At 45.4% G+C, this 24,397-nt stretch overlaps 1 protein-coding gene across 1 annotated transcript in view; it reads right to left on the bottom strand.

Annotated features, from left to right (window-relative positions):
* Positions 1-577: 577 nt before the first annotated feature.
* The window catches only part of LOC144782337 (CCA tRNA nucleotidyltransferase 1, mitochondrial-like), a 52,363-nt gene continuing 28,543 nt past the window's right edge, over positions 578-24,397 (bottom strand). The window contains exons 5-8 of the mRNA XM_078661656.1: positions 20,885-21,011; positions 5,952-6,145; positions 4,843-5,093; positions 578-3,924 (exon numbers count right to left, since the gene is read on the bottom strand). Coding sequence (XP_078517782.1) covers positions 3,670-3,924; positions 4,843-5,093; positions 5,952-6,145; positions 20,885-21,011 — 827 coding nt within the window. The 3' untranslated portion in view covers positions 578-3,669. The remainder of the gene's footprint in view (positions 3,925-4,842; positions 5,094-5,951; positions 6,146-20,884; positions 21,012-24,397) is intronic.

Raw genomic sequence — 24,397 nt, 5'->3', positions numbered from 1 at the left:
GCCGCTTACGGGACCGCTCCCGTCTAGCCTTCGAAGTCAAGGCCCGGCAGTCGGAACAGGTCTTGTCGTCGTGGTCGACGCCGAGACAGTGGAGACACCGACGGTGAGGGTCGGTGACCGAAATCAGCCAGTCGCAATCCTCACAGGGCTTAAAACCTGGCATCCCTACCGGCACCGTTCGGAGTCGAAGGCTTCAAAAAAGAATGATCAAAAGATCAAAAAGTTTTAGTCAAAAAGTGACTAAGGTACCACTTTTTCCGGATCTGCGCTGCTGGCGCGGAATAAAGAAGAACTGACGTCAGCACGCGGAGGCGGCGTCTAAGTACTCCGACGACGTCATCACGGCGCCCACGACGCCGACGACGGACGCGGAGCCGCAGACGACGCCTACCGACGCGCAAGGGTACTGCTACGCAAAAAAATTCCGGATCCAGTCTGACGCCTGGGGATATTCTAAGGTAAGGAATCTATCACTAACGTGTCTCTTTCAGATCTGTATGTAAAATGAACTGCTCTGGATGGGGATACTGATGTTTCAAATGGATATGTTTATGTGGAACAAAAGTTCACAAACAGGTTTAATTGAAGATTTTATTTCAGCAATTTTTGAACTTTCAGCGGTTACAAAGAACAAGAGTACAATATCTCAATATGAGACAGCTTGTGTGGCATGTCCGACAATCACAACACACGCAACGTATTGTGGTACTACAATTAGGAAACCATATAATGTGATGGTTGATGAAGGGCATAGGATTTTTTTGGTGGTTGTTAGTTGTCAATTGCTACCTATACACATGGAGTTTAGAACTAAAATAATTCTTCAAAACTCAATAAACCAAATTATTTTTGGGTAGTAATGGATGTGCAGGATTTAATATCCCTACTCTCGCTAGAAATCCCCACTCTCTGTACCAGGGCCAAAGCACTGTTATTCTAGTGTTCTTGCTTTGAACCAAACAAAGTCAATACTGATGTAATATCAGCTACTTCCTATTGACAACCCAGTTTTGCTTGAAATGACTCCTTTAAGTAACCTTAACAGGTAATGGCTATGTGAGTAAATTGCCCAAGAATAGCACAATCCAAAATGGTCTGTAGATTGAAATGGGTGGGAATTATTCCTGCTACATCACACCAATAATTCAGTGTGCATGTGGGAGTTTGATAAGATTTCAAGTACGATACACATATGCGATCTCCAGTCACATATTGCTTAACATATGAGGTAGATGTATATCTTGTTTCAATGTTGATCTTGATTTATTGATACAGGGTCAGCAGGGCACCCTCACCTTGGCACACCTGTAACTTATTTTTAGATGCACAATATGGAGATCACAGATGTATGCCAAGCTCGTTAACCAAATTGTTAGCATTACTGTGTTTTTAAAGATAGTTGACAACACAAACTAACAATTGCAACATATTAAACAAACCTGTGGCTAATCCATCATTTATTGACGCTGCAGGAACAACTGCTAGTATCCTGCTTGGATATTCTACTCATTAGAACATCCAAGTAGGATACTCTCAAATGAATTCATATTTCTGTGTTCTACTAACTCTGAAGGACAACATATCATTTAGGGGAGGAAGAAGGGCCAATATCCATTGAAAGAAGTAATTGGTGTCCTCATAGTGGGCCATTTTCAAAGATGTGACAGTTGTGGAACAGTAAATCAAGGCACCTTTGCTTTTTTTGTGGCTGCAGAGCAAGCTGGATTCACAATCAGATGTAGTAGTTCAGACACAAAATAGTGCAATCCATGAGATCAATAACCCTATAAAACTGCAAAACCATTAGAGAATGACACTTAGTTTAAGATACATACAGCTACTCCTGGAAGACCCAGAACTTAATCTGAAAGAGGCAAATTGGAGTCAGCAATAAGAAGGGTCATCACTAATGTAGATTTCTGCCAGAACCAGCTGAAAAAGCAACTGAAAAGGACAACCACTTGCTCATCCAGTAAGTTTTAAACAATTGCATGTTTCACACTTCAAAAGGGGCATATGTGAAGCTACAACAAGAGCTTTGTGAACGATTTCTTAGTATTCAGACCGAAAATATCTGCTTTGGTAACAAACAAGATTTCAACACAGAAATGGTAGGGGTGTGCATGCATAAGTATGGTGAGTCATTACAATAATAACACATTTCTTCAAGGAACTTCAATGATATCCCCAAAAAGATAGGACTTCAGGAGGAGAGAACGGGATTGACTATCTTAGGAAAGCTCAGAAGAGGGAATTCACTAGAATAAAAATGTAATTTCTTTGTATTTAATGGCATGATCACAGTTTTCTGGTGAGAAGACTGTTAAATAGTTTTTCAATATGTTCAAAGTGAGGTTGCAAGAGCATACCATTATCTGCTCTCAAGTGGTCTATATGCTGCTAAAGACACAATGTATAAGAAGTGGGAAATATCAGAAGCTGAAATAAAAGCATATTTGCTTGACAAGACCTACACATTAAACACAAATTAATAAACAAGATTAATAATGGGCTTTTCAAAGCTACATTCCTCAATAAGGAAACAGATTATTAGAGGTCTTATAGGCCGAAAACAGTTGTATGCATGTACTTGTCTAAATGCTGGAATCTCACACTGCTCAAAGAGTCCTCAAATAAAGCATAACAAAACAAATTAGTACACAAGGGACATCTGGTACTGAGCCCCAAAGCAAAGAGCAGAAGGTGAGGGTTAAAAACGTTTTACAGTTCTGCAAGAGAGGAGCATTATGCAAAGCACAGTGAAGCTTGAGAACCGGATTTTCTACTAGGTTGTAGTAGCCCACCTTTTTGCAGGGACCAACAGGTGCTACCAAACAGCCCTGGAACTTCACGGTGCCTTAACACCCTGGAACCAGAAATAACACTAACTTGTTCCCCAGCTGTAGACAACTTGTTTCAATGGCATTTCAACTACTTCTAGCTCTCAAACTACATGGGATATGCAACAGCTCAGAACATCAGGTATGTGCAATTCTTACACCTCATGAATGGCATGCCCAGGAACAACAGACCTATGGTGAAGTGCATGCTCATGCAATAATGAAGCTCTTGCACCATGAAGCCACATTTATGGGTTGCTTGAACAAAGCTGATGAGAAGCAAGGTATTCTGCCACATACAGTTAGCCACACCGTGTAACCTTTTGAATTCCAAAAACGAGTAAATAAAACAGCTCTTCTATAGTGCCACATTTTTTTTGCCACGTAACCTGAGCCTCTATGTCTTTTAGTACTCCAATCCTGAAAAACAGACCAATTGTACAAGTGCCCATCAATTCAAGTATGCACTTTTCTTCGACAGGAAGGAACACCTGCATCAACATCTGCCATCTGCCATCAAAGACCCCAAACAGCTATAGGCCAATAGTAAGCGCCCATATGCTCCTTTTCAGTGCATCAAATTCTTCCACAGACCACAGCTGCTGTTTCCACACTTGAACTAAGTTCTGGCAGCATATTTGAATCTGGATTTACATACTGGCACAGAAGAACTCTGACAATATTCCCTAATTGCAGATGGTTTTCTGGCATCCCATAAAGCTTTGAATATTTAGCTTTTAGACGTTTTCTCTCTCCCCTCAGTTACAGTCAGTATTAACTTAAAGAGCACAACAGGTTGCAAACGTTTTGAATGTTCTCTTGATGCTTTTCAACCAGTATTTTTCTTTACATGACTTAAAAGTTCCTCTTTTTCCATCTGGTATCCACTTCTTTTCCACTGATCTCGCAGCTCTTGTAGAACTGTTCCTATCTCTTTCCCTGAGGAGATGCCCATTCGGCGCAAGTCATGACCGGTGATCGGGAAGCGGGGGATTGACCAATGTTTCATCTCTTTCAGCAGCTCTGGTTGACCTTGGTATTTCAAGAGCTCGCAGACCTTGCTGTGCGCATCAGGTTCCCGCGACTGAATAGATGGAGAAAGAAAGAAGCAGAGAAAAGAAAGCAATGAATGCATATACTTAAGATACAGGGAAGCCAGTGCAATAAACCCCCATCTCAATCCAAAACCTCCAGCTTATCAGCAATCTAACCTTTATTCCTCAAATAAAGTACCACTGCTTGGCCTGGTCATACCACAACTTTCCCGATCGCAAATTAGCTTCTTCAATTCAGTGCTGCTCTGAACATAAGTGAGCTCGGAAACTAGCATCTCTAAGTCAGCTCCATTGGAGGTGAAAACCTGTCACTAGGTTCTGGCCTTCATGTAAACGATGGCCTTGCCGACCAGGGTACCAAGCCTTAACAGGATGGAAGTCACTTTAATTCTGGCAGAGTTTTGGAAGCACAAGGGACTCCTAACTCTTGCCCATTTTCTTTTTTCCAAAACCACATTTTTCCGCAAGAAACCCAGTCCAGATTATGGAAAACCCCTAAAGCCTTACTTTCTTGCATTCTGGGTAACTGATGGCGTTACAAGAAAGGTATTCGAAAACTCTGATTAGGTGGAAGTAAAAAAATGTTACCAATCAGTGCTTCGATAGGAGTCTCACTATCGCGAGTTCGGCTTCGCACAAAGCCATCTAGTGCATGGGACTCAACATTGCTAGAACACTTGAAGCCAGTCCGAAGCATGGAAAGGTTTTCACATAAGGAAACGGTGTGAATATGTGTCAATTAGATTGTATTGGCTTGCTCTTACACAAACAACACATGTATTTATTCCAAGAAACCTTGCTGTCTATGGCAAACTACCTAGAACGAGGAAGGGATTTCTAGAAAAGGCTTGTTCACCTTATTTGGTCAAATTGTTTGGGTCTGCTATGAACTCAATCACAGAATATATCATGACTATCACTCGAATTCCTTACAGCTACACACTTACATCAGTGATGAAATCCTGGTATGGCTTGAGAGGTACAGTGTCATCTCTGCCCTTGATGAGATCTTTCCGATACTTCACGAGGAAGAGCCCAAGGTTCTTCTCTTCTTTAGAAATTTTCAGCCTCAAATCAAGTTTAAGAACTTCATCTTGGAGCTTGAGGAGGGAGGCCAGCACAGTCATGGGCTTTGGGTCCAGGGTCTCCAAATTCTTGCTGACCTTGTCAAACTCTTCTAAGTTATTCGCAGGCAACCCTATGGGGAGATAAGAAATTATACAAATACTCGTGCTACAAAGAAAGCTGAGAGAAAGATTTAACCCAGCGGTCAAAACTTGAGTACTCTTGTTAAGTTACCCACCTGAACGTAAATATAGTCTAATAAATTATCAAATGCGATAAGAGTAAAAATAATAAAGTGAACAAAACCTAGTATAAATAAACAGAAAAGGTGATGTGAAAAACATAGCAGTGGTGCAGAAGCGAGTGGAGTGACAGTAGCACTCAAATATTGCCTCCTCAGTATATTCATAGAGACTATCACAAGCTTTCCTGAAGCCTTGAAGTGATGCATAAACTAGCTGTGCACTGCACCACAATTTATGCTTTACTGCCTTCAGGCAATGATCGCAAGGAGGGAGACCATACCAATGGTAAACACTAAACACAAAGGCCAAAACTTTGAATCTATAAAGTAGGAAACTGCACAAACATTCATTCAAGAATCCATAAGAGCCAAACTTTAAATGAAACACCTTTGTACAAAGGCTAAATGTTTGACCCACCAATAATACAGGAATGTCTACCTTTGCAAAGACCTGCTCACAAAACTGAACACCTGACTATGAGGTTTCAGTATGAAAACAATTAAATTCAGAGTCCAACAGTAGTATCCACATAACTAAAATATGACCTATGTACAGAGCCCACCAGTGTACCAGACATTATCACACCCAAACAAACTTAGCTGTACAAGTAGCCATGTAAAAAGTCTACCAATATCCCTCAAACCCTTATATCCTATTTTATTACATTTCTAGACCAGGACTGGGATATTAATACTGTTATAAATATGAGCTATACTGTAAACACAATATTGAGACTGACAACATACCCATGTATGGAGCGATGCCCAGGTTGTACATCATGTGGATCAAGTGATTTTGATGCTGGCCAACCAAAATCTTTTTTAGTTCCACCCAGATCCGCTCTCCTGATATTGCAGTCAGGCCCTTCGCATTCTTTTGAATTGCTTCCAAAGTCACAGGATCGTGATCACCTGGATGTTCTGCTATCCTACCATAAAACCTGCAATACAAGAAGCTAGTTACAGTACGTGCTGCCTGGCTCAGAGTTCTTATAGCGCCAAAGAGGAGTGGGCACACATACATGCTAAATTCTGCCTCAACTCCAACTATAACACATTGTGGATGGGGCTGTAAAGTAAACAAGCTCATAAACAGTAATGTATTATGCTTTAGAGCAGTGGCTCTAAACCTTTTGATGTATATGAACCTCCACTGAATCATTACTGGAAGTTAGGGACCAACTTTAAACAATTTCTACAATTTGAACTTCAAAGTAATACAGAAACAAGTATGCAAAAATTCAAATAAAGTATTTAATAATTTGTGCATTCAATTCAAAACTAAAAGAAATGCACACATTGGAAACTTAATTTGCACGGGAATGTTGGACATTTTCAAAGTTTAGGCCTTGATGTGAAAAATTTCCATTAATAAAAATTGCACACCGACTTTTTGCGAATGGAAAATATTTTTCTTACCCTACCTATGCATTAATAGATTTGTTTACAAAATTCTGAATGGCAGTGGGTCACAATCCAACCTACCTCTTCATTATTTGGGAGACAGGACACAAAATACTACGGTCAGATGCCAACACAGGAACTGTGACCTGCTGGGGTCAGAAGACCACCATGTCTGATCCTATTTAAATAAACCAACATTTTTTTTTTTTAGATTCACCAAGGGGGAAGAGGTCAAATGGGACATCTTCCCTTTACGGCATGTTGTCTCTACCTCACAGAATAGATCTTCAACTATCAGTTTCTATGCTCTCCGTCTCTTTTACAGCTCCCTGAAGACTCCAATGTAACAGGAGCATAATTTGAAAATATCTTACGTACCTCGCCGTCTGAGACCGCTTGCCTAATTTTGTATGCCAGCAGTGTCAGCCTGATTTTCGATCTCGTAATAGGCTGCATACAAATTACTAGAAGTATAAAAAGTTCATCGTTAATAAAGCTTCTAGTTCACCCTAGTTTCGTTCCTTGTTTGTCCAGCTAGAGCTGTTAATTTTATGATCAGACTCAAACCAAGTACTTGGATTTTCGGTTGAGACATTTAGCTTCCAAGAGTCTTACAAAGGTAGTCTTCTGGGCTCCAAGTTGCTCTCTCATTGCAGCTTTTGCTGCATACCATATCATAACCCAAGTCATTCCCTCAATTTAATTTTCAATTGACTACAGTAAGGCTTCACTGATGGTAGCTCTGAAAACTGGGTCACGACATGCAACACTATTCAGATTCCAATATATTACAGATCTATGTGATATACTTTACATATACGTAGTACAGTCCTATATGGTCATCCAGAGGTTGTGGTGACATTTATAAACCATGAAGCCGAATGGAGGGTTTTTTAAATGTCTACAGAACCCAGAGATAGCAATATAGGACCAGGTTACGCTTAGTGATATATATTTACACGTGAAATCCAGTACACCTTGCAATACATTATGAGGATATTGCAAGTCATGACCATATAGTAAAACGAGGCAGTTAGACCTGGCACCATTGGCTTGCGTCTCCACTGCATTTTTTGCCTTTGCCTCCTGTGTTTTTGATGTGTGCTGGACTCAGTTTTGCTGGTCTAGATGCTTTGGGCACTTTGCCACTGCTGTTCAGTGTCAAAGTGCAAGTGCTCCCTTTGTAAATTGTTGTTATGGATTAGTAATTCTATGACTGGCATATTTGATTTACTTGTCGGATCCTAGTATAGTGCACTGTGTGTGCCCAGGGCCTGTAAATCAAATACTGCTAGTGGGCTGCAGCACTGATTGCGCCACCCACAGAAGCAACCTGTAAAATGTAACTCTGGTCTGCCATTGCAGTCTGGGACAGCCATATCGACTTGGCAAGTGCACACACTTGCCAGTCCCTAAACCTTCCCCTTTTCACATATTAGTCAACCCTAAGGTAGGCCCAAGGTACCCCTGTGGGCAGGGTGCTTTGTATGCGAAAGGTAGGACATGCCATGATGTGTGAGGCATGTCCTGATAGTGAAATACTGCCAATTTCGTTTTTCACTATTGCAAGGCTACCTGTCCCCTTAGGACAGAATTGTGAGTTTGTTTAGAACATCTTATAAAACATAACTGGCCCTGGGAACAAGGTAGAAAAATAAAGTTTAGTATGCCTGAATTCAGAATGGCCGGTCCCTGTGGAATTACTCCTGGTGGCCGATCGAGGCTGGGAATTGTCCTCGTCCCGTCGCACAAGTCAGGAACCACTGGGTCATTTGCGATGACCAGTTGAATTTTCTGCACAAGTGAACAGTCTCACTTCTTCCTGTTTCTTTTTATTAAAAACTAGGAGAAAGATCTCTCCTTTTATCTCACAGGAACTACAAAAGACTGTGATGGTGAGTCTCTTTTTATCTAAACTAGACTATTGCAATGCCCTCTTTTTGGGCATTGATAAGACTCAGATGATGAAACCCCAGTCCTTACAGAATGCGGCAGCAAGACTTCTTTTGAATATTCCCAAAGGACAACCAACTTTAGCAGGAATCAAATCACTGCACAGGCTTCCTATCCAGCAGTGGGTGGAATTTAAGGCTTTTGTGCCTGGTCCACAAAGCACTTCACGGTGGTGGTGCCGAGGAAATTTCAAGAACGTTCTTACCTAACATCCCTTCGCGTGCCCTTAGATCTGCCAAGTTAGGCCTACTTCAGATTGCTAAGATTAGGCGGGCAAGATGGGGAGGAAGGACACTATCGAACGGCACAGCAAAACTACGGTACAAATTGCCAATGGCATGAGATTCCAAGCAAATCGGCAGCTTTTTAGGAAGGATCTGAAAACATGGCTTTTTTCATCCATCTAGTCCTTCTGGTAATGTAATCCTTTCCTCTGACATACACTAGCGCCAAGACGCCACGGCAATCGAGCGCTCTATAAACATACATCCTGTCCTATCTAATGCATATTTTAGTGAGGGTGATTTCTACATTGTGTATGAGAATACCACTTTTAGAAAGTAGGTATTTTCTTGCCTAACCACCCCGTGTGACTCTGTTAGGTTTGAGTATTGCATGCCTGGCTTTTGGGTAACAGGAGCTGGAGAGGGGCAGTGGCTCCAGAAGTCTGATGAGTCGGGGCTGGGCTGAATAGACCTGGGCTGCATTTAGAGTAGGGGGAGGAGATTGCCTTTTCACCTGAATGTGCCTGGTCTACTTCAAAAATGCTGTCTCCACCTACTGCCAGGATGCTCCACCAGTGAGGACAGAACTGGTTTTGGCTGGCTACAGACACTCTCTGCCTTCAGAGAACAAAGGATTTTTGTGTATAAAAAGAGAGGCCGAGACCCCAGACTTTTAGATCACTTCTGGGAAATCAAGAGGAACCTTTGCCAAGGAGAAGAGCCGGAGAAGCCAAGGAGGAATACTGCCCCTGTGCTGTTTGGGGTTTGCCTGTAATGCAATTTTTTTGCCATTTCATCTTATCTTGAACATTTTGACACACACATCGTGTCTTATCAAGGTTACTCCTGATACCGTCAGCAGATATCCAGGCTGCGCCGCAGATGTCCCTTGCCGCCTTCCTGAGCGGACCTACTGTGTTTTAATTTACTATTCCTCGTTGTCCCTAGGACGTTGCTTTCACACAGTTATGGTTTACCCCCAGACACACTCTGCCCAGTGTCTTGCAACCCATACATTCCCCCCGTTTCTGAGGTGGCCCCTGCACCCGTACTACGATTCCCAGCATTCCCGGCCGTCTCTACCAGGAAGTAATCACTCGCGTAATTCTTCCTCAATTTAAACGCGCCTCCCAGGTCATTCCTTCCGTCAGTGGAACATACGCCCACTACATCCACGCCGCATTGAACGGTAGGCGCCTTCCCTTACTCCTCCTTTCCTGGATATGCGTTGCGCCATACAGCTGGCACATTTAATCTTTCACGGCTATTTCAGGAGCATGCACGGCGTAGCGGGTACAGCTTCCTGCACACAAACGTTTCGTCTTATGTTATGTCCCGCTCCCTGCAGCGGCCCCCGGTTGCCCGGGACTCCTGCGTGGTCAGACCCCGGCTCTCCATGGTTCCCAGTCGGAGCCTCGTCCCGTCGGGGCTCTTCTCATATATTGTCTGGTATTTTATTGTAACCGGACACCTCTCATTCAGGCCCCAAGGACGGTCCCCTATGAGGTCAGTTGCTTCGGATTCTTCCCTCCCACCAGCGACCTTGCTCCCTGGGTTTCTTGTCTGTCTGCCCGGCATTTTTACAGTTAACTACTTGCCAACTTGGGCTCTTCATAAGCCCTCGGGACGGCCGCCTTTATGGTCCGTTCTCCACACACCTGCCCACCCGGGATCTTCGTTCCCGATGTTTTCCTGTCCGCCACATTTTTCCGGACTTTAGACGGCGTACTGTTGGCACTTTTGCCAACTTGTGTTTCATATGTGACCTTATCCCTGCCTAATCCGACATACACGGGCAGCCACTTCATATCCTGCTATGACCAACTGACCATCCATCATGTTTTTAACCTCATGCTGGGCGTGCATCCCCTGACAGCATTACACACTAGCTCACTCACTTACTAGCGCTCACGGTTACTTGCTCATTGTCTGGCTCATTCGTTCAATATAGTTTTGTACTCTGCTCCATTCCCTTTCTCCTGTCGAACACCTCCACCCTTATTTATCAGGGCAGGTTGGCGTATGTACCTTTGGCACATTGTCCAGGACAGATGCAGTTTATTTCCTAACATTTGTAGGTGAGTTGTGCATCCCCTCCTTTGTTTCACTAACCATATATTATTGAGTGATCTGAGTACATCCATTAATGTATTGTTTGTCAGTCTGAGATGATGTGATGCAGCCATGTGATTTGTGTTTTCTCTAATCCCAATGTAAATGTCACAAAATTATGTTTGTTGGTCACACCACAGGTTCCAGCGGTGTACTCCCTGAACTACAGGACCATTGGTTCAGTATTACACACTGCTATTTGTTACTTTCACACGTCTTTCGGTTTGTTACTCACCTTTTGCAGTAGCTTTTCACTTGATCCTAATGAAGGCCAAGAAACTCTTATAAGTCCACAGACCGATACATGTTGACCATTGTCTAATGTGACTGTCTCTAATGTTGGAAGTTGCATTCTAGCTTTCTGGTTTTAATCCTGGCCTGAGGTAGCTGAATAAAGCTTGCCATAGCTAACCTTGTAGCCAGTTTTAACTCACCATTCCCTTCAGCACTGCACCCCTTCAACTACATACCACGCTTACATAGGGTTTTAGAGTAACCCAATCTTCCATAAAACATCCCAGTGCTCCTCCCTCGCAGCAAGGGGGTTGTAGCCTGCGTTGAGACTAGGCTCTCAACGCGAGGAGGTACCCCTATGATGAAGCATCACACCTTTGGTGTGTGAGGGGAACCCCCCTCCCCTAGCGTGGTTGTCACATTCCACATGCCCCTCAGACCGACGTTCTGGACCCGTGGGCTCTTTTAGTGATTGGTATTACGAGTGGGGAGTTTGCCCACGTTGGACCTTAAACCTCCTCTCAGCCCCCTTTTGTGTGCATTAGCCAGCAAAAAGGAACAGAAGATTCAGTTTAAAGGCCTGTGATCGGTTTGGATTTCCTGCCTCCTCTCTCTTTGACCCTGAAGAGGGGATCATCTTTACATAGAAGACAGCATGGTCAGCATGCCTTGTGCTCTAATGTGACTCAGCCAGTAGCGTCCCAATCACCAAGTAATCTGGGCGACCATTTTAGATGCATACTAGGAGTAGTAACCGGAGGAATGTGTTTCTGCCTTCACCCCTGTAGGACATCCCTTGGGCTCCTTCCACATTCAAAGTTTGCATGAATGTGAATCAACTATTGAGAAGGCCATCATCTTTGAACATTTGAGTCAGGATGATAGGTCAAAGTTTTTATGCTTCTCATGTGCGTGCACACACAAAAAAAAAAAACACAGTCTGAGGGGGTGAGCAACTGATCAGACTCTGTTGTACCCTGCTTGCAACACCAGTCCCCTTCGATGGAACAAAATGTGGAGATATGATGCCAGGATCCCCAAAGTGGATCAGATTTAAAAAAATGATTGGAGGATCCCTCAGATGACCCATGTGTTATTGCAGATCTGATTGTTTTAGTGCAGTGCCCAGAATCATCCAGGATGTTTTTTCCTGAGAAATGGAATACTGGTCTGGTTATATTGCCTCTGTGGGACAGATCACACCTTCCAAACAAGGTGCCTGGAATGATGGAGCTCAAACCTTGGAGATGGCTAATAATCATGAAAGGTGAGAACATGAAGTTGTTGAGGTGCTCCATTTCCATATAATGTTTTGACTGCATCATAGAGCAGAAACCAAGGCTCCAGCTTGGAATTTGAATGGGCTTTCTTGGAGGTTTACTGCATCATGTGACAGAATCTCCTGCTGACTAGGTCAATGGTATATCTGATTGAGGAAAGGCAAGCGCCTGAGACAGTAACACTGAGCTGCTATGTTCCTGTTTGGACATTTCTGAGGCACCCTGTAAGTTTTCTGAACAGGAGACTCAATAGCCACGTACCCAGGCAGGTGCAGAACATGATTTTTAAGTGAGTTGCTCACGAATACTCAACTCTGCTGGAGATGTGGCGCACCTAATGTGGTACACCTTTCAACATGGAAAGCTACTTTCACCATGTCCACGCTTCTGAACGACTAACAGTTGATGCAGCTGATAGATAGTTGTTGGGTAGAAACATCTGTGTGCAAGAACTACTGTGTGCCTCGCAGCAGAGGACGGTACCCACACACAAGGTTTTTATTTATTTATTTATTTATTCAAAGTTTTATATAGCGCGAACAAGATCCTTACAGATATCAGAGCGCTTCACAATGACAGGGTAGGGGCAGTAGGAATGAACAGAGGTAATGGGAGCAATGTAGTAGTCACTAACATGAAAGGATAATAATAACAAACATAAAACATATCAATATACAGTCAGGTAAACAAGTAATATAAGACGGCATAAGTCATTGATCCCACTACAGAGGTGTTCAGGTACACTTTGGGTGTGTGGAAGGCTTATGACAATGTTTTGGTATAGAGAGAGCATTGAGTGGGGGCATCGGGAGGGTGAATCAGTGACCCAACGTGTATCATATATGGGCAGTAGTAAGAAAGTAGCGTAATAGTGTCTCCCTCAAGTAGAGGTATAGTGCCAAAGGACAAGGTGAGCATTGACACAAGGCAATGCAGAGTCTCTGATCCAACACCTATAGCGTTCAGGAGATCTTGGCCAGAAGGATGGTTTTCACCTCTTTCTTGAAGAGTGCAGTGGAGGAGATAAGCCTGGTTTCAGGAGGGAGCGCATTCCAGATCCTGGGTGCCATTCCTGAGAAGGAGCGCTTGTAAGTTTTCTCTTTCCGGAATCTACGGGGTTTCAGGAGTAGATTTTTTGAGCTTCTATTGGATCTCGAACCTCCTGATATAGACAACTTTTGAGCGAGGTAGTTGGGTGCATTGTGGTGCACTGCCGCGTGTGTCATAACTGCAATTTTTAGTTGTATTCTGGCTTCAAAAGGCAGCCATTTTAGGGACTTTAAGTCTGGGGAAATATGCGAATGTTTTCTTGAGCCAGTAATGAGTCTTGCGGCAGCGTTCAGGGAGGCTCTTAAGGGTGCTGTTGTGGATAGCGGGAGTCCGCTGAGGGCCACAATTCCGTAGTCTATTCGAGGGATGACTAACGCTTGTACAGCAGTTCGGAAGTCTTCAGCAGGGAGGAAGGGTTTAATTTTCCTCAGTGTGTTGATTTGGAAATTAGCTGCTTTTATGGCTTTGCTGACGTGCTGCTGCATGTTGAGCCTGGCGTCCAGTGTCATGCCTAGGGATTTCGCTGAGTCCACGATGGTGGGTTGGACATTGAGTGCTGTTAGGTTGTTGAGCCATGTTTGGGTGGTTGAAATTTTCGCCGGGGGTGAGATGAGAAGGAACTCAGTTTTCAGAGCATTTAGTTTGAGGTGATTATCGTCTAGCCAAGATTGAGTGTTAATAAGCGTGGAATTCAGATGTTTGATATCTTCCGGGGATTGAAGCTTTAGGTACAGTTGTGTGTCGTCGGTGTACATATGGAATTGGACATTAGAAGCTTGGAGCAAGGTGGCGAGCGGTTCCATGACGAGGTTGAACAATGTGGGGGAGAGGGAGGATCCTTGTGGAACACCTAGATCTGCAGGCACAGGTGAAGATAGCACATTGTCGATCTTGAACTTCTGAGTCCGGTTGTGAAGGAAGGACGAAAACCATTTGAGAACCGTTCCCGATAGTCCCATTCTAGTGCTTAGCAGCTCCAGCAAGTTCTCATGTTTGACCGTGTCAAATGCTGACGAGAGGTCAAGAAGGATGAGGAGGCAGGACTCATTGCGATCAAGAATTTGGAGGGCGTCATCAATTATGTGTGTCATAGCTGTTTCCGTGCTATGTTTCGCTCGGAAGCCTGATTGATGAGAGTTGAGGAGGTCAAATTGGTCAATGTGTCTTGTTAGTTGGAGTTGGACACATTTCTCCAGCAGTTTGGCCAGGGTGGGGATATTGGTGATGGGCCGGTAATTATTTAGGTCAGTCGGATCAGCTGTAGGTTTCTTGAGTATAGGCGTGACTTGCCCCACCTTGAGGGAGTCCGGAATGAGGCCTTGTTGCAGGGAGCTGTTGATGATTTTGGTCCAGAGAGGGAGGAGCAAGGGGATGAAGTCTTTTACCGCATTAGCAGGTAGAGGGTCTGTGAGGTGATTAGAGGGCTTCAAGGTGCAGAGCAGTTTGCGGATTGCTTCTTCCGAGTAGGTATCGAAGCACAGCCAAGATGCCTTGTTTTTAGGTTGAATGTAAGACATTCTGGAGTTGTTGGGGAATCGACTTACATCCAAGATGAGGTCATTTCTTATGTTGACAGTCTTTAGCTTAAAGAAGGCTTCACAATGTGGGGTGTCGCTTGTTGTGCTGTTTGATTGTAGGGGTTGAGTCTTTGTTTGGGTCTTGATTAGTTCGAACAGCTTTCTTGGCCTGTTTTTTGCTCGATCCAACTGACGGCTGAAAAAGTCCGCCTTTGTGCGCTTTATTTTCCTGAAGTAGGCGTTTCTTTTGTTCTTAAGCCTTTTGAGGTGCAGTGCTGAAGGGTCCGATCTCCAGGTGCGCTCTGCCATTCGCATAGTACGCCTGTCGTCATTGAGTCTATCATCATACCAGGGGTTAGAAGTTTTGGTGGAGACTCTCTTCAGTTGAAGTGGGGCGACTTCATTGACTACTGTGTTCATAGAGTCAAGGTAGTGGTCCATCAGTGTTTGAACATCCGAGGCACCTGAAGGGGGAAGGAGGAGATTGCCGATGTGGGGAGGCAGGGTAGAGGGGTTAACGTTCTTCATGTCCCTTTTCCAAGTTTTGGATTTGATTGGTTGAGCTGGGATAGGTTTCACTTTTTCATTGATAAAGAAGGTGATAATGTGGTGGTCAGACCAGTCGCAGGGTTGGATCGCCTCCAGTTGTGTTGAGTTCTCTTTGGCAATGATGAGATCGAGTATCGAGCCTTTGTCATGTGTTGGTCTATCGCATATTTTGGTGAGGTCAAGCGCATTAAGGAAAATTTTGAGACTATTCACCACTGTGTCTTTCTGATCGTTCCAGTGAAGATTGAAGTCACCCAGGTAGATTTGGGTTGTCTGCCGACCGGCATTGGAAGTGATCATGTCCATGAGTTGTTGGGTGAATATGAGGTTGTCACCAGGCGGGTGATAGATGAGATGTAAAGCACAAGCTTGTTTGCCCCCGCTGGTGATGTCGAGGCAGAGGAGTTCACTGGAGGGGAAGGCGGGAGGGGTGATTTTAGTAACGGAGAGGTTGCTCCTAAACATGCATGCAATTCCCCCGCCCGTCTTGCCAGGGGGCCTGTCCAGCCTAATGATGTGATAATTGGGGGGGACTAGTATGTCCATAATCGGGGTAGAGGCTTCAGTAAGCCACGTTTCTGTTAGAATGGCTAGGTCCAGTTCCCTAGCTAAGACGAGATCAGCGATGTTGGAGGAGTGTCTCTGGGCCGATCTGCAATTGAGTAGGATGCATTTGAGTTTGGGAGAGAGAAGGGTGGTCGAGCTTTCTAGTGTGAGGGGGACTTTTCTGAGGTTGTTAGGGACGGAACCTCTATTATTGAGTGTTGGGAGCCTCAGAGGGTTTGTAAGAATTGTGGGTATGGGGATGTGTACGTTGGATAAGTGTTTTTCCGGACCTGGGCCATAAGAGCGCAGTAGAAAGCATAATTCACGGTCCGACAATGGGTTGAGGGCACGCCGGGGGCGGTGGGCGTTAGTGCGAACGGGGATAGTCGGCCAGCGCGGGTGTCGTTGGAGGCACGAAGTGGTTCTTCCTCACATGACAACAGATCCACTGGTAATAGCTGCCGGCAGCTACCTTTTGGCAGCTTCAACCCATTGCGTCTTTGTCCTACAGCCTCAGCCAGCACAATCAAGCAGTAACTGCAAACACAACAATGATGGACAGAATGTGGATCAATGTCACACATTCACCCCAGTCCAAAGATCTGGGCCCAAATCCATCGTTTTTCCACTCCAAACTACCCTGGGTTAGACAATGGCGATATGCAAATCAGCGCTGACCCTGTGCCCCATGGGAACAGTCCAGTCCGAACTACAAAAGCCATGTCCTTCCCAGAACGGAAACAAGCATCCGAGGACCGGCCCGGTTTCGAGGTAACACCTCTCTTCAGCCCGGCTAGCTTGATTCCAGTGGTGTGGAGTGCCTGGGACTAACGTCTGAGCATCCCCAGTACACTTAGAGCGGTAACTGCAAACACAACAATGATGGACAGAATGTGGATCAATGTCACACATTCACCCCAGTCCAAAGATCTGGGCCCAAATCCATCGTTTTTCCACTCCACACCACCCTGGGTTAGACAATGGCGATATGCAAATCAGCGCTGACCCTGTGCCCCATGGGAACAGTCCAGTCCGAACTACAAAAGCCATGTCCTTCCCAGAACGAAAACAAGCATCCGAGGACCTGCCCGGTTTCGAGGTAACACCTCTCTTCAGCCCGGCTAGCTTGATTCCAGTGGTGTAGAGTGCCTGGGACTCACGTCTGAGCATCCCCAGTACACTTAGAGCGGTAACTGCAAACACAACAATGATGGACAGAATGTGGATCAATGTCACACATTCACCCCAGTCCAAAGATCTGGGCCCAAATCCATCGTTTTTCCACTCCACCCTGGGTTAGACAATGGCGATATGCAAATCAGCGCTGACCCTGTGCCCCATGGGAACAGTCCAGTCCGAACTACAAAAGCCATGTCCTTCCCAGAACGGAAACAAGCATCCGAGGACCGGCCCGGTTTCGAGGTAACACCTCTCTTCAGCCCGGCTAGCTTGATTCCAGTGGTGTGGAGTGCCTGGGACTCACGTCTGAGCATCCCCAGTACACTTAGAGCGGTAACTGCAAACACAACAATGATGGACAGAATGTGGATCAATGTCACACATTCACCCCAGTCCAAAGATCTGGGCCCAAATCCATCGTTTTTCCACTCCACACCACCCTGGGTTAGACAATGGCGATATGCAAATCAGCGCTGACCCTGTGCCCCATGGGAACAGTCCAGTCCGAACTACAAAAGCCATGTCCTTCCCAGAACGGAAACAAGCATCCGAGGACCGGCCCGGTTTCGAGGTAACACCTCTCTTCAGCCCGGCTAGCTTGATTCCAGTGGTGTGGAGTGCCTGGGACTCACGTCTGAGCATCCCCAGTACACTTAGAGCGGTAACTGCAAACACAACAATGATGGACAGAATGTGGATCAATGTCACACATTCACCCCAGTCCAAAGATCTGGGCCCAAATCCATCGTTTTTCCACTCCACACCACCCTGGGTTAGACAATGGCGATATGCAAATCAGCGCTGACCCTGTGCCCCATGGGAACAGTCCAGTCCGAACTACAAAAGCCATGTCCTTCCCAGAACGGAAACAAGCATCCGAGGACCGGCCCGGTTTCGAGGTAACACCTCTCTCCAGCCCGGCTAGCTTGATTCCAGTGGTGTGGAGTGCCTGGGACTCACGTCTGAGCATCCCCAGTACACTTAGAGCGGTAACTGCAAACACAACAATGATGGACAGAATGTGGATCAATGTCACACATTCACCCCAGTCCAAGGATCTGGGCCCAAATCCATCGTTTTTCCACTCCACACCACCCTGGGTTAGACAATGGCGATATGCAAATCAGCGCTGACCCTGTGCCCCATGGGAACAGTCCAGTCCGAACTACAAAAGCCATGTCCTTCCCAGAACGGAAACAAGCATCCGAGGACCGGCCCGGTTTCGAGGTAACACCTCTCTTCAGCCCGGCTAGCTTGATTCCAGTGGTGTGGAGTGCCTGGGACTCACGTCAGAGCATCCCCAGTACACTTAGAGCGGTAACTGCAAACACAACAATGATGGACAGAATGTGGATCAATGTCACACATTCACCCCAGTCCAAAGATCTGGGCCCAAATCCATCGTTTTTCCACTCCACACCACCCTGGGTTAGACAATGGCGATATGCAAATCAGCGCTGACCCTGTGCCCCATGGGAACAGTCCAGTCCGAACTACAAAAGCCATGTCCTTCCCAGAACGGAAACAAGCATCCGAGGACCGGCCCGGTTTCGAGGTAACACCTCTCTTCAGCCCGGCTAGCTTGATTCCAGTGGTGTGGAGTGCCTGGGACTCACGTCTGAGCATCCCCAGTACACTTAGAGCGGTAACTGCTAGCCGGGCTGATGAGAGGTGTTACCTCGAAACCGGGCCGGTCCTCGGATGCTTGATTCCGTTCTGGGAAGGACATGGCTTTTGTAGTTCGGACTGGACTGTTCCCATGGGGCACAGGGTCAGCGCTGATTTGCATATCGCCATTGTCTAACCCAGGGTGGTGTGGAGTGGAAAAACGATGGATTTGGGCCCAGATCTTTGGACTGGGGTGAATGTGTGACATTGATCTACATTCTGTCCATCACTGTTGTGTTTGCAATTACCGCTCTAAGTGTACTGGGGATGCTCAGACGTGAGTCCCAGGCACTCCACACCACTGGAGTCAAGCTAGCCGGGCTGAAGAGAGGTGTTACCTCGAAACCGGGCCGGTCCTCGGATGCTTGATTCCGTTCTGGGAAGGACATGGCTTTTGTAGTTCGGACTGGACTGTTCCCATGGGGCACAGGGTCAGCGCTGATTTGCATATCGCCATTGTTTAACCCAGGGTGGAGTGGAGTGGAAAAACGATGGATTTGGGCCCAGATCTTTGGACTGGGGTGAATGTGTGACATTGATCCACATTCTGTCCATCACTGTTGTGTTTGCAATTACCGCTCTAAGTGTACTGAGGATGCTCAGACGTGAGTCCCAGGCACTCCACACCACTGGAGTCAAGCTAGCCGGGCTGATGAGAGGTGTTACCTCGAAACCGGGCCGGTCCTTGGATGCTTGATTCCGTTCTGGGAAGGACATGGCTTTTGTAGTTCGGACTGGACTGTTCCCATGGGGCACAGGGTCAGCGCTGATTTGCATATCGCCATTGTCTAACCCAGGGTGGTGTGGAGTGGAAAAACGATGGATTTGGGCCCAGATCTTTGGACTGGGGTGAATGTGTGACATTGATCCACATTCTGTCCATCACTGTTGTGTTAGCACAATCAAGCAGGCATGTGCCTGGCTGAGTGAGAGTTGACATTTTTAGAACACCTGAACAGAATTTCCTGAACTCTTCTACTGTATACAAAGCTCTGTGCCTACTTGACGTAGGGTAGAACGGTCTGGTTCTAGATAGTGTTAATCTGCCTGGGTTAGACTGTCTGTACGCAAGTGTGCTAAACATAATGTGTGGCTAAGTGTAACATAGCTACTGAACCTTTAACTGTGAATAAAAATAATGAAGGTTTACAAAAATGTATAACACTTCCCGGTTGTTTCTCTTGTGCCCCACTCCAGTAAACAATTGCACCAGAGCACCATCCTCCAAGAGTAAGCTAAGACTGCTTGCCATTCAGAGCGCTTGCAAAGTGACCACTGCTTGAAATGACAAGGAAAACTGGCATTACTTTTTAAAAGCTTTGGCCAGCTGCCCCTTCTTCTAGTCCTTTCAGACTCTTCTATTCCCCCCCTTTTAATCCCTCATTCCAATCCCTCCCTTCTCTCTCTTGTGGCCTACCTCTTTGTTGGGCAAACTCAGAGTTGTGCAGCAAAGCAGACTCCAGATTGCCTAGAACAGGAGTGGTCAAACATTACCATATAGTACACAGGATGCAGCTGACCACACCATTAACAGATGAGCCCTGTAAAGAAAATCTATATCTTATACTTAACATGCTACACATTAGTCGACAACTACAAAGGTTTGCTTTGAGTTGGCGTTAGATTTCTTTATTGGGTACAAAGCCTACGAGACAGAAGTTATAGGCAAATATTTTTGGATCCCGAGCGCCAGAAACCAAAAGCAAATTACTTGGGGTCAGTAATAAACAGAAGGTTGCTCCTAACGGGAAAGGGTCATAATGGCCAATCTGAGATTTGCAACAGGAGTTAGGATTCACTATCTAGGTAAGACTTTAGAGTACCAAATTCAACATGGAGAGATTTATTTTGAGGGTGACACAGAAGCCAGCAATCTTGGTCAGATCATTTTAGAGGTGGAGTATTTCTCTTTACTAAGAAGGTTGTTTTTTAAAAAGGTTTTGCATGTGGTTGGATCACCTCACCTAAAGTATCTTAGGATCCGCAAATAATCTTCTTGGATCCTCTGCGCTGCATTTCCCACAAAGCGAACACGCTTGTTTTTCAAATCTTCGTACCCACTGAAGAAATCATAAAGAGTTCCATCAAAGCCTGCAAAGATAAATAGGAATATTGGACAGAACACTTCAAAACGTTTTACTTTAAATTAGTGCTTTAGATTGCAGCAGTTTAAAATAGATGTAAGAAGTTCCAACTAAATGCATCTGTAATTTAGTAAAGAGAGTCAAATGACCACATCTGCGATGTACAAAATATTGCTCCAAGGATGATGCCAGCATATTGGATGATTTCAGACTCTTTCCCAGTGTTATCAGCTGATCCAGACTTCACAATGCTATATTTAACAAACATTCTCGATTGTGGTGAGGAAAGCAAAAAGATAATTCTATGGTTTCTAGGTAAGGACTACACAACATCAAAGGCAGAGTGTGTCTGATCAGAAGGAAGAAAACCTTGTTGAGGTACCTTAGGTTAACATGCCTGGTCTTTCTAATTCTTTTATGCAAAAAAAGGAGTGTGCACAGGAAGATGAATAAGTGAGTGGGAAGGACCGCGGCTTCAAGCAAATCTCTGATGCAAACAATTTCCGAGAGCCACAAAACAGTAATTAAACTCATGAGATTCTAGAGGATCAGAGGAAATACACCTGGAAATAAACTAGGTCTGAATGAGTATCCCCAGAAGACCTTCGAGAACTTTAGTTTGTGCAGAACTTTCCCAAGAACACTGTATACCTAAGAAATTTTAATTGACGAGAAGCAGGACTAAGAATCTAGAGCTGCAAACACATAAGGGAGTTGGAATGCTACCCTGAAAGAAGCAAGCCCAACAACCAGACAAGCAGGTTTACATGGTCCTTGACCCACTGCACGGAGCTTCATGAAGGCACGATAGGATATAGACTGGCTTCAGGAAGACACACAGGAGCAGAGAAGAGGACATGCAGTACAGATATAGACAAGGACACTTGTTGTCTTCATCAACAGAATGTTTTACTCACCGAGATTAATATGAATAAATCATTATGCACAAAGGATAAGGCCAGAAAAAACAAATTCAGAACCACCACTGACATGGCTAAAGGGCGCAAACAATGAATGAGAGTCACACTGCAGAGAAGAGGGGGAGCAGGAGGAGGACTCTGAACAATCAGCTATAAACCAACAACAGTAACCTGGAGTAAAATTAGTGAAGTTCAACCTCAATCAATTTTACATTAAAAATAAGATGAACTAAAAAAAGACACCATAGTGTGCGTTTTAACATACCATCTAATGGGCAACTAAAATAACTTTGACCCAAGTTAAAAAATGCGTAGGTCCCCAAGATATGCGTACCCCACAACCAAAACTATGACATCTGCAAACACAACTAACAGTAATAAGTCTGCAACATTCCTTTTACTGGAAAGAGCAGTCCAAGGCACACTCTGGGGAGGTAGTGCGAGCTATTACCCCAGTCTGGTGGCATGCAACAAATACTCAATCATTCTTCAGTCTGTTCTTTTTCTTACAAAAATTAAATGTACTATATTATGTACACACTACTAATTACTTTGCATTAATTAGCCAATATGAACAAATGAGCAGATGGAGACATCTGTGCAGACACTCTCACAGCATGTTACACCCCTAGCGAACCCAAATGTTAACAAAAGGCAGGCGGAGGGAAGCAACTACTTACAGTGGCCTAATGCTCCCCCCAAATCCTCAAAGTCTTTCTGTCCCCTCCGGCGGCAGATAATTCACTAGACATAGTTTTTTGTTTTTTTTTATTAAATCCTCTCCATGGGGCACTTCCCATGGGGACAAGATGAAAGATGAAGTTTAGGCTCCCTGAACTCAGAATTTATTAACACATCTTTAAGTAAAGATGGTTTTTAAATTGTGTGTTTAAAAATACCACTTTTAGAAAGTGAAAACAAGGAGATGGACGGAGCACTGAAACTTTTCAGTCACTCACCCCGTCACAGATCTGGATTGACTCACTCATCGCTCTTTAGCGCACTTTGCCACCCCAGTTCAGTCCCAGCCATATCCAAATCAGTCTTGACCCTATTCCTCATGGGAACAGTCCAGCCCGAACTGCCAAGCCAGCTCTTCCCTGGACCGGAAACACGCATCCTGGGATCGGTTTCGGGATAACACCCCGAATCAGCCAGGCTAACTTGAATCCAGTGGAAAGGTGAGCAAGGGACCCAAGTCTGGGCATACCCTGCCAACTGACATTGTTCTGCATTCTGTCCATCAATTGTTTTTTTTTGTGGCACTTTTAGGAAGTGGGCATTTTCTACTTTAGCCATCCTATGTCCCTCTGCTGGGTTGTGTATGGACTGTCTGGTTTTAGAGTGGCAGGAGATGTGCATTCACTGCAGACAGCCACGGGGGGCGAGGAGGGGGATTGAGGTGGGTCCTGCCTTTCCTGTGTAAGTCAGGGGTGAGCTGAATAGACCTGGCCTGCATTTAGAATAGTGGGAGGAGGTTTCCTTGCACCCGAATAGGCCCAGTCTCCTGTGCACAATGCTGCTTCCACCTCCTGCCAAGAAGCTGGATTAGTGAGGGCAGAACTGGTTTGGACTGAGCTAAGAGACTCTCTGCCAAAATAGAACAAAGGAAAATGTGGTATAAATATTGGGGCCCAGACCCCAGAACTTTAGATTACTTTGGGACTCCAGAGAAACCTCTGCCAAGGAGAAGAGTTGGAGATGCTCTAAGGAGGAGTACTGTCCCATTGCTGTGTGGATGCTTTGCTGGGTTGGCCTGCAGTGGCTGTTTCTGCCAAGGAGAGGACAGAGACTGAACTGTGCCGTGTATCCGGCTTGAAGAAGGTCTCCAAGGGCTTGGTGTAGAGCTTGCCTCCTGTTCTGAAGTCTCAGGGACACAAAGGCTTCACCCCCCCTCGGTTCTCCTGCACCTGAACTTCTGTTTCAGCTGCCATAGATGGAAAAAGCAAGACAGACATCAGCGAGTGCCGCCGTGAACTGCAACGAAGCCGTGGGCACCGCTTGTGAAGTGCACAATGCACAGCCCCAACTTACACTGCAGCCCCGATGCCTGTCGACACTGCACCGTATAGACGCCATCACCAAGGCCGCTGCCTGCACCGGAGCCGAGGGCACCACTCATGACGCTCCCAATGCACAGTCCCGACCTCACAAACACCTGTGCTTCATAATCGCGGAGCCGATACCAGACATGAGTGATTTCCAGTATCCATCAAAACAGCACCATCATAAGTAAACGCCGCCTCACCGCCACATCACCTCCCCGGCAACAGTAAGGCACCGACGCCTCACCTCCCCGGCACCAATAATGAACAAATGCGTCAGCTCTCCTGCATTGCAATAAGGAACAGACGCACTACCTCCCCTGTGGTCGTAAGGAACAGACGCTCACCTCCCCTGTGGTCGTAAAGAACAGACGCCACCTGGCACCAACACAGCATTACCTCCCTGACGCTGTGCACCATCTTTGTTT

The sequence above is a fragment of the Lissotriton helveticus genome, chromosome 9 (assembly GCF_964261635.1).
Source record: "Lissotriton helveticus chromosome 9, aLisHel1.1, whole genome shotgun sequence".
Classification (NCBI taxonomy): domain Eukaryota; kingdom Metazoa; phylum Chordata; class Amphibia; order Caudata; family Salamandridae; genus Lissotriton; species Lissotriton helveticus.
The sequence above is the reverse complement of the archived record's forward strand: the minus strand, read 5'-3'. Positions and strand labels throughout refer to the sequence as shown.